The sequence below is a fragment of the Myotis lucifugus genome, unplaced genomic scaffold (genome assembly GCF_000147115.1).
Source record: "Myotis lucifugus unplaced genomic scaffold, Myoluc2.0 scaffold_641, whole genome shotgun sequence".
Lineage (NCBI taxonomy): Eukaryota > Metazoa > Chordata > Mammalia > Chiroptera > Vespertilionidae > Myotis > Myotis lucifugus.
This window is the reverse complement of record NW_005871689.1, coordinates 194017-205262: the sequence shown is the minus strand read 5'-3', so window position 1 is coordinate 205262 and position 11246 is coordinate 194017. Positions and strand designations below refer to the sequence as shown.

Genomic DNA, 11246 nt, shown 5'->3' with positions numbered 1-11246 from the left:
GTTGTGGCTCGTGATAGTGATCATGATTGGAAAGCCAGGCCGCAGGCAAGACAACTCCCTGGGACCCAGGAGCCTATAGGCAAGGTCTGCAGGCGAAGCAGCAATCAAGCTATGAGGGGGAGAGTAGGGGGCGGACGGAACTACAGGAGCAGCTCTGGCCAGAGACTGAAGAATCCCACCAGAGTGAGGAGCAAAGACTGAAGGCTCCCGCCACAGCGAAGCCTGTGTCCAGAGCGAAGATGGAAGGCGGTGGCCAGAGTGAAGGTCTGCATCCCGGGTGCCAGAGGAAAACTGGTGCTGGCAGCCAGAGGAAAGAAGGCCTATTGCAGGAATGTTTGTGCAATGGGCCTCTAGTAAATATAAAATAATTCAGTAATATGGTTCCCAGTTAAAAATGGATTTACACATTAACTTATATCAGAATGAAAACACCCCAGAAATGATGGCTGCAGTATTTTAAAGGTGAAGAAATTGAGATTCCAAATCTCAAATCTCACTGAAAATAATGGATTTGCCCCCAATCCACACAGCTGGCGATAGATTCGGTGCTGACTCACATTTGTGGGCTGTGTGTTATTTTCAGTACATGGAATTGTTCCTGTAACAGCCACGTGTGCAAACCTCCAGGCTGGGCTTCTCCAAACACTGAAACTGAAACCCGCCCTCCTCCAGGGGCCTCCATTTGGGTAGACGGTCTCCCATAGCAAGCAAGTTAGCATCCAGTTGGCATTGCCTGGTTCCTCTTTTGCACTCTTTTGTAGAGGACTTCAGAGTGATTGGTCCTGCTCCTCGCATCCTGGCCAGGGTCGGGGAAGATGCCCTCCTCACTTGTCAGCTCTTCCCCGAGAGGAGCGCAGAGCACATGGAGGTGAGCTGGTACCGCTCAGAGCCCAGCACGCATGTGCTGTTTGCACACCGGGACGGAGCTGAGGTGAGCGAGATGCAGGCGGAGGAGTACCGGGGCCGAGTGGAGTGGGTAGAGCACGACCTGGCCAAGGGAAGCGTGGCTCTGAAGATGCACAATATCCAGCCATCCGACGACGGGCAATACTGGTGCCGTTTCCAAGATGGGGACTACCATGGAGAGACCAGCCTGCTGCTCCAAGTGGCAGGTGAATATCTGGGGAAAGACACCAGGTCTCGGATCTCAGAGGGAGAAGTCTATTGATTTATGGGAAGTTCATGGCCAGTTAAAAAGCTCCCTTTAATCTTTGAGGCACTTCCCAACGCCCAGTCCTCCACCCTGATCCATCTGAGGGCAAATGGTCCCGAGGTCTCCGGAGCAGGCCCACATGGGCAATATCCCCAAACTGAACTGGTCTGGTTTTGACTATTCTTGACAGTTATTTTAAATCCCTGGCATGTGGTCGTTCGCAGTTTTGCTGAGGATGATTTGTGCCACACAGGCTGATGTGCAAGGGCACGTTCATCTCTGAGTGAGTCTAGCTGACTGCTTAGCACCCATGTCTCAGTGGAACTGGTTGGTCTCTTCCCACCACCAATATGCAGGAACTGAGATGTGAACCCTTCTTTCTTTGTGTAATGTCTCCAATTAGAAGGCCAGTGATGGGGCCACAGCAGTTAAGAACTTTGTGCCTTTATGGAGATTATCATATACTGTGTCCCATGAGTCTGGGACTCACTGTGAACGGCAGGTTCTGTCTTCACGACGCTTCTGTAAAGCAAAGCAGGAAGGAGTCCAGAAGAAGGGGATCACGAAGAAAGGATCTGTCTTTAGGGAGAACAAATAACTGAAAATTAAACTGTCAGATGGTTTGCTGGCAGGAATAACTCCTCCACATGCTGAGGAGAAAACCAGGCAAATCCATTTACCTTATCGGCAAAATAGTTCTTTGGACGAAGCAGTATCTGGCTGTTTCCTAGCACACCCACCCACTTTTTCTCTTAAATACTCATAATGTTCGAGGTGGTTCAAGGTGGATGCAAGAACCGCGTGTTTCTGAGGTGTGGAGGGTGCACATTACTAAGGTGTTTCACAGTCAGGGACACTTGAAAATAAGCCACGAATTTTCCTAGGCTCTCACTGAAGGAGTGGGTCTCCATCACCCAGCGAGTGACAGACAGTTACCATATAGGGAAAATGCAGTCCCCTTTGTTTGGGTTTGAGAGTTGTGCTGAACAGAGGAAGAATTTCCACGCTGTGTAAAACTAGGATTTCACAAACACGTTTCCCCATTGAATGGACTATTTAGATGTGGGAACTCTTCATGGAGTGTCCCATTTTACACACCCAGCTGCCTCAGAGCGTCCCAAGGTCACAGCCACAACAGAACGAATGCGGAAAGTCCCCAGGGAGGTGATTTCAGACTTTTTATTAGTCTGTTTAAATTGGAGTCAGTTATCATCCAAAATGTCAGACGAAGTGATACCATTGCAAAGGACATAATGTTATATTTTTATTTTCAAGTGTCCTTGATAGAGAGGCCTTGGTATGTGCCTCCCTCCCCCACCCCCCACACTCCACATCTCAGAAACACATGGATTCTTTCATCCATATTGAATCACCTTGAACACAATAATATTAAGATGAAGAGAGGCAGAGGTTGTGGCTAGGGCAAGTTCATGAATAAATTATAACACATCTCTGTTTCCAGTACTAGAGACAACAGCCAAAGGTCACATGTCCTTTCCTCTTATTCTCCTGCCTAGATCCTTAGAAAAGTATTGCTTATTTGCAAAAATTTATAGATCCCGCCTGGGGAACAAGCACAGTGGATGGGAACTCCCACTGGGATGGATGGAAGACTTGGGAATGGTTTTTGCTCCCCAGACCCCTAGACGCCTACTCTCTCCTTCCAATGTCGCCGGGATCTCAGTCTCCATGATTTGTGACTGAATGCAGGGCTATGTCCTCTCCACAGGTCTGGGGTCCGCCCCGCACATCCACATGGAGGGATCCATGGCAGGTGAGATCCAGCTTGTGTGCACTGCAGATGGCTGGTTCCCAGAGCCCCAGGTTCATTGGGAAGACTCCAGGGGAGAGAAGCTGCTGACTCTCTCTGAGCATCACATCCCGCATGAAGATGGCTTGTTCCACGTGGAAGCCACGCTCGTGGTCAGGAACGCCTCCACAGAGACTGTGTCCTGCTCCATCCACAACCCTGTCCTCACCGAGGAGAAGGGCACAGTCTTTTCCATCCCAGGTCAGTGCTCTGCCCCCAGAACCAAGATGCTCAGATTAGAGGGAGAGGTTCCAGGGACTGCTGCAGAGCACTGGATATTTTTTAATCAAGAAAATTATCTAGCATTTAATAATTTGTATTGAAAGCTATAAAACATTTATGACTAAAATGTATACATTGTATTTTGAATGAATAGCTATTGCTAATGGTGTTTCAATTATTTCCAATTTCAAGATTTTATTACTCACAAGTATGCATGACATTGTATAAGAAAAAAAATATATTCTTTCAGCTGAAATGTTTTCTTACGTGATATTGTACCAGTTACTTCTAGGAACTTGTCATATGAAGATAATCAAAGATGGAGACAATTATTTATGCAGTAGCATCCTAATTATAGCCTTACTGGTAAATAGCAATAAAAACAATGGCCCAATGAAATTACATTATAGCATCAATGAAAAATAATAATGGTTGAAATTTTAATGGTTGAAAAAACTCTTCATTATGGACTATTTAATGGTAAAGATTACATTTGTCTATTATATATCTATCTATATAGTAAATAGGCATTTCCAATCCTGTAAAGATTTTTGAGCTTTTGGGATGCCATACATATTTAGATATAAGGATATAAAGACAGAGCTATTCTTATTATAGATGAATACAGAAAAAATTGAAGTAAATGCTATATGATAATATTAACATGGGACACACTATGTTTTATCTCTCAGTTTGGAATTATAGGTGATAATTGTCTAGGTCCATATACGTTATACTTTCCATGCATTTATTAAAAGGGTATGTATTATGAGGTGGTAGAACTGAGAGCGTTTTTGTTGTTCAGAGGAAAGGAAAAGCAGCTGAACCATGAGGAAAAAATCAATATTTTTCTATGGTTAATTTCTTTTTTATGAATCTGGATTTCCAATAAAATGTAGGACTTGCTTTTTATTTTTGTGAGGTATTTTAACTCCTTTTTCTTAGAAAAAATTGCTTACTTAACATGTTGTTCTTGTTCTTTTTTCCAGAGAAACTCCAAACTGAGCTGGGTAAGTAGCCGCACGCCCATGGGTGTGGAGGAGGCCCTGGGCTGCCTGGAAGGAGCCAGGAGCCCTAGGCCTAGCAGGCCCCAAGACACCGCGTGATCCCCAGGCGAAGCTCCGCCCCCTGGCTCCCCTGTGCCACAGTTTGCACCTGCCCCTTGCCCAGGGCGCTCCTAACCTCATTACCACGCGACTTGCTTTCCCAGGTGCAGCCTGGGACCCTGTGCTGCCTGGGCTGATAATTCTCCATTTTTGTCTGTTTTGTGTTTTTCTTTTTCACTTAATGGTTGGACTGCAGGTATTTTACTGTGCCTAAGATAAGTGTTTTAAAAATAGCCAATTGATATTTGAATGTATCTCGCTTTCTCCTTTACCTCGTTTTTGTCTTCCTCCTTTTTGTGACCTCTTCTCCCAGCCCATGACCACAGCCTGCACCTGCCCAAATGCATATGAACTTGTGTCACTCATCTCTGCTATCCACACCCTGCTCTCCGTCACCTGTTACAGGAGTGTGTGTGTGTAACTTGTGTCACTCATCTCTGCTATCCACACCCTGCTCTCTGTCACCTGTTACAGGAGTGTGTGTGTGTGTGTGTGTGTGTGTGTGAGAGTGTGTGTGTGTGTGTGTGTGTGTGTGTCTGCACGCCCGCCTGTGTGCACATCAGGTGAGCATAAGCACACTTCTGTGCCCATGTAGGAGTTTCTAGGAACATCAGGGTGGCAAACACTCCCCAACATTTCCCAGAGTTTAGTATGACACTTTGGACCCCAGTGGGCCATAGAGATAAAGGAAAGGGCCTCAGGAAGTTCAAAGGTAACTCCACAAGCTGAGGAGAACTGCACACCTGTGTGCCTCACCTTCCAAGTTGGATCCCTTTCTGTCCGGGGCAGCATCTGCTCCCGATCAGACAGAAACCTTCCCCAGCAGCGCTTGTCAGTTACAGATCAGAAAGCCAAGCCGGTGTTGGGCGGGTTGGCGCTTGTCTCTGTCCTTCAGGAAGGTGTTAGGTGAAGTGTCATCCTCTGAGTTATGGGGACCCAGCACAGAGTACAGCCTGAGGCTGTGCGGTTCCTGAGTTGTGCTGGCCTCTGGGACGCACTGAAACCAGAAGAGAGCCCAGCTTCCCCAGGCTCGGAGGCTGGGCCCTCCGGTGCCCGGGTGAGCTGCTGAGGAGGCAGGAGCTTCAAGCCGCCTTCTATTTTCCTCAGGAATTAGGGCTCCGAGGCAAAGGGGGGTTGGCAGACCGAGCTCTCTCTGGAAGTCCCTAGACAGGAACCCCAGCTCCCACTCTGGCTAATAATGTTGTTGGTTTATAAAAATAATGACTAGTTCTTCGAAATATTAATTATATGCTGGGCACTATGCTAAGTGCTTTACAGGAATTTTTTCCTCATGTTATTTATAATGGTTAATAGAATTATCATTATTTTACAGTTGGGGAATAATCTTAGAGACATATGTGGTTTGCTAAAAACCATGAATAAATTGTGATGTTTGCTTTCTAACCATTTATGTGTGATTTAAGTAAAGCGTTGGTCCCTATTTTTCTCAACTTTAAAATGAACATGTTGAATTTAATCTCTAAAGTGTCAGCTTATAAGAGTGTTGATATGATATGATAACATATGTAGTATAGCCCTGTCTGGTGTTCTCAGTGGTTAGAGCGTCAGCCTGAGGACCAAAGGGCCGTGGTTCGATTCCTGGTCAAGGGCACGTAACTCGGTTGCAGATTTGCTACCCACCCCTGGTTAGGACCTGTGTAGGAGGCAACCAGTTGACCTCACACATTGATGCTTCTCTCTCTCTCTCTCCCTCTTCGTCTTCCCTCTCTTTCACACTCTGAAAATCAATGGAAAAAATATCCTCAGGTGGGGAATAAAACGAAACAAAACACATATAGTATAGTATAATATAATTGAGCATATCGGGGAATGAGATAGCCCCTTAACTGGATATGCTGACTGAATGAGGATTGTATGTTATGACGATGAGATGGTCAGGTTTCAGGGAATAAGTGTGTAAGTTGGTGGGCTTCACACTCCAGAAAGGTTTTAATTTTTCAGTGAATATTCCGAAGTCATTTCAGGAGCATGCGTCCAATTCTCAAAACTAAAACAAAACAGGAAGTGTGAGCATGTATTGGGGGTGGGGTGCTGTGCACACAGCTGTATGGGAAGGGTGTGTAGAGCTGCCCTCAAGTTCTTTCCCTGGTGGAGCATCAGTTCCTGACAGGCCTGCAGGGCTCCGCGGGACTTTAAACTCGATTTTCACTTGGATTCTGGAAGAACAGGAGTTTCATGTATCTATAACACACCTGATTCCAAACTTACATTATGCTTTCTTCAGTTTCCATTAACATCAGTTTTAGCTCTTAATTAACCGGTGCCTGGCAGGGTGATCCAGTTTGAAAATGCACCACGGGCCATGCACCGGAGAAATCCTCAAGATGGTAGCAGAGATGAGGAAATGCTCGGTTTTACTGAGTAATTTACTGTCAGACACACAGGTGGAGGAATAGCAGCAAGCTAATTCCTACATCATTTTTTCATTATAAAAATTGAAAGCATAGTTGGTATACAATCTTATCCTGGTTATATTAGTTTCCGGTGTACAGTATAGTGATTCAACATTTATATACCTTACACTTGTGATCACCCCACTAATTCTAGTAATTATTTGTTTACTTTTTGACTCTTGCATTTGTTTTTAGCCTTTAACAGATACACACGGAATGGATACATATTTTATATTTCAACAGATACATACTGTTTTAGGCAAAATTGAAGGGCCAACCAAACAAAATGCTGGAAATAAGTGGGAATTTAATTTTAGCTAGAACAGAAGGAAATAATCTGAAAATTAGAACTGTGTCAACAGTGAGTTTTCTCGCTCGAAAAGTACCTAGCATATTTTGAATAATTACATAATGAGGATATTTTTGCCTTTGTTGAGCCCCATTCAGACGATATGCAAATCTATGCCTGTCTTTCTAATATAAGTGATCACAACATATGTGGAAGCTTTCCGACCATTTGATAGGAGAGGATGACTCTTCATTTAGAATAGAGCAAAGCTGGCGTGGCCAGGGCCGGGGAGCTGGAGGTGTGACAGCTCAGAGCCAGGAGAGCCGTCCAGGGACCCTCCATCCTCCAAGATCAGACTCCGCCTGTGGCTTCATCTTCCTGTTGCATTCTGTATTTTGCCAACCTTCCCCATTCTTGATCTTATTTTTCTCAAAATCATCTGGGGACATTGAACTCGGTGTGTTTAGAGCCCCACACATGTGCACCTTGGGCAACTGAAATATGATGGCTGGATCTGACTTCTAAGGTTTAATGAAATCGAACTGGGAGAAGGTTTCTTCACATTTGATTACTACGATCCACCTGAAACTACCTTCCATGCCCGCCTCGTCAAGGCGGAGGGTGGGGTTTGCTCCAGTGCCGTCAGCCTCAGGCTGCGTGCCTCCACTCACACTGATGGCCATCCAAGAGCTTTGCACCTATTATTTTGTTGACTCCAGAACAACCTCATGAATTTGTAGGGATATATTTGTTTTATAGTTTAAGAGACTGAGGCATACACCGATTAAGAGTAGTTAAGGTCATGCAAATTTGAAAGGATAAAGTATTAATTGTATTCTAGAAGTTTTAATTGCAAAATGACCTTATTGGCTGTAACCTGGATACAATTGTAGTTAGGGGCAAGTGAGGGATTCGTTAGTGAATTTTTCAGACTGACATACATGATGGGATGGTTCGGCCTTGAGAAGGACAACCTCTATCCTGATCACACCAAACACCCTCCTCTCCAAAGGGTGACCTTGAGCTTCGAGCTCCCCTGGGGTGCTGGTGGGACCTAAACCCCACTTGAGATGTTCTTGCTGATGGCAGTTATTTTTGCTCCATTTTGAGTCTTTTGTTGTTTTTTTTTTTTCTGTTGTATTTAATAGCTTCCTTAAAAGTGATTGGACCTTCCCAGCCCCTTCTTGTCAGAGTGGGAGAAGACATACAGTTAACCTGTTGCCTGTCCCCCGAGGCCAATGCACAGAGTATGGAGGTGAGGTGGGTCCGAGCCCACCGTTACCCTGCTGTTTATGTGTATATGGATGGGGACCACGTGTCTGCAGAGCAGATGGCAGAATATAGAGGGAGAACAGTGCTGGTGACTGACGCCATCAGTGAGGGGAGGCTGACCCTGCAGATACACGATGCCAGGACCTCAGACGATGGGCAGTACCGGTGCCTTTTTGAAAAAGACGGTGTCTACCAGGAGAACACCTTGGATGTGAAGATAGTAGGTAAGGGTTCTAGATAGATGTTTGGTTCCTACTGCTTTAACATGGCAGTTCTGGGAAACTTCCCCGGCATCCGAAATTTTCTTAATGTCATTCACTCATCAAATTCATATTGAACCCTTTGATGTGCAGTAACTGCCATAGATACTTAAAGTCCACAAACTCAAATGGGCCAGATTTAATTCTTTGGCTATAGAATTTGTACCCTTCTTAGGATCTCCATAAAGTGACCATCCATTTAGTGAAATGTGATAATTTTCACCATAATTTTATACAGGACTCACTGTTTCACTGAGTGTTATTAAAATTCTGTGAAATGTGTTGTTACTGGGACGTGTAATGATTCAAAGATTAAACTAGATCCACATATAAACAAAAATAGTAAATACTGACAGAATTGGCAGGCTGGAGGAGGAAAGACAAAATTGTTGCCTGCCTCATAATTTGCCACTATCTATACCTGTGAATGAAATGAATTGTCCAAGGCTAGCAAATGCCACTGAAGCTATAGGCCAACATCTTGGATGCTGTACGTGGTTCTCCCATTGATTTTGTGTCTAAATTAATAAACACATTTAGGGAATATCCACAGGAGTACATGTGGAGAAGTTGAATGGCCTCCATCACTTTCTGCCACTGGACATACAGACAGGGTGCTCCCCCCCAAAATGTGTACACACTTGAACAGGTGACAGCTCAGTTTTGAAAATGAATGTATTTTAACAAACACTGCCTTTGTAATTCTTCAAAGTGTGTGTATACATTTTTGGAGGCACTCTATAAGATTTTGATCTTGGAAACTATATTCTCTTGCTTATTGACTCACTTCCTGGTCATGTGCTTTATGCCCTGGTCAAAATAACTTTGTTGTCAGGTAGAGAAGAAAAAAGATTGGATTTGAAATTTATTGCAACCTTTAATAGGTCCTAGGATAATTTTAGAAATACAAAAAAATAAATAAATAAGCCAACAAAATAAAACAAAAGCAAACCACTCCGGGCAGTCTCACCCTCAGTGGAGGATAATTCCCCGTAAGCTTTGCCCTGCCCACTCAGTCTCCCGTCCTCTCGGTGATCTCACTGCTCCTATTGCCACTTGCAGAGTCTGAGGTTTTGTGTCCTGATCCCTATTCCCCAGGTCTGGGCTCTTCCCCGCGGATCACCATGGAGGGCCTGGCGGACGGAGAAATGCGGCTGATGTGCTCTTCGGAAGGGTGGTTCCCACAGCCCCGCGTGCAGTGGAGGGACTTGGAAGGGAGGACAGTGCCCTCGTTTTCCGAGGTGCTGGCTCAAGGCAGCGATGGGCTGTTCCGCGTGGAGGCGTTCCTTCAGGTCACAAACAGCTCTGCTGGGAACGTGACCTGCTCCATCGGCAACCCCCTTTTCGGCGAGGAGCAAATGACAACGTTTTTTCTCTCAGGTGGGCGATCCAGGTGATCCTCGCAGCCTTGGGAATGAATATGAGGCCCCCCAGAGGTTCTGTTTTGCTCACGGTGGATTTTCTTCTGGATTAGAAACTAATTTTCCTTAACACCATCTTCCTGGCTGTGGCCTGGCCACTTTATCCTCCCCGCTCACTTTCCACCTTGCTGTCCACGGATCGTGGTGATGTAGCCGGAAAAGGGAGGGGAGAAATGTGTGTGTGAGTGAATGTGTGCATGTGTATGTGGGGTGTGTGAGTGTACGTATGTGTGTGGGTGAGTGTGTATGTTTGTGTGTGAGTGTGTGCTTGTGTGAGGATGTGTGTGTGCATGTGAGATGTGTGTATGCACGTGACTGTGTGAGTGTGTGTGACCGTGAGTATGTGTGCGTGAGGATGTGTTTGTGTGCATGTGTGTGTGAATATGTGTTTGGGGGTGAGTGTGAATGTGTACATGTATGTGAGTGTGTGTACATGTGTGCACTATGTGAGGGTGTGTGTGTGTGTGCGTCTGTGAGGAGCAAACAATAGCCTAAATTTCACTAAACTTCTGCTTCTTCAGGGTGGGGAGGAGCAACCGACTTCCTCCCTGAGGTCCAGTCCCACCTCCTCTCCAGCTCAGGAGTTGGTCAGATACAGTTGAAATTTGCCCAGTTTTATGATTTAACTAGGGGCACAGTGCACAAATTTGTGCATCTTGAAAGGAACTGTGGGCCGCGAGGTTGCAGTGAGCACATAGGTGGATCTCTGCCCATCCTCCGCGCCCCTGCCCAGCCCTTCCTGCTGTGGCCCCCATACCCTGTCTGCTGGCAGCCCTGCTCCCTCCACCATCGCTTCACACACTGACAGCACTGGCCCTGTTCACATCCGCTGCTGGCATCAGCCCCAATCGCCGCTGTCAGCGGGTGCGAGTGGGGCCAGCACCATCAGCCGGTATGAGCGGTGGCTGCTGTCCCAGTCGCCCCTCAGGAGCAGTGGGGAGGTGGAGAAGCCCTCAGGGGCAATCAGGGCTGGCAGCTGCCGCTCACACCTGCTGACAACACCAGTGGTCGGTGCCCGCGCCAGACACCATCAGCGGGTGCGAGCAGCGGCTCTGTCGCCAGAAGGAGGTGCAAGTAGAGCCGGCACTGGCAATGGGTGTGAGTGGGGCCGGCACTGGCAGTGGGTGAAGGCACTGGTGGAACTGTGGCATGAAGGAGCAAATAATTTTCAGTAACCACCAGAGGCTCACCACAATGACAACAACCAGCGCCCTGCCTTGGTCTGCTGCCCCTGCTCACCTGCTCCCCCCATCCCACTACAGCCAATGCCCACCATGTTCTGCACTCACCCCCTGGTGG

At 46.4% G+C, this 11246-nt stretch overlaps 1 protein-coding gene across 1 annotated transcript in view; it reads left to right on the top strand.

Annotated features, from left to right (window-relative positions):
* The window catches only part of BTNL2 (butyrophilin like 2), a 13974-nt gene extending 4051 nt beyond the window's left edge, over positions 1 to 9923 (top strand). Inside the window, exons 2-6 of the mRNA XM_006105153.1 lie at positions 762 to 1112; positions 2883 to 3164; positions 4175 to 4195; positions 8143 to 8490; positions 9625 to 9923. Coding sequence (XP_006105215.1) covers positions 762 to 1112; positions 2883 to 3164; positions 4175 to 4195; positions 8143 to 8490; positions 9625 to 9923 — 1301 coding nt within the window. The remainder of the gene's footprint in view (positions 1 to 761; positions 1113 to 2882; positions 3165 to 4174; positions 4196 to 8142; positions 8491 to 9624) is intronic.
* Positions 9924 to 11246: the final 1323 nt, after the last annotated feature.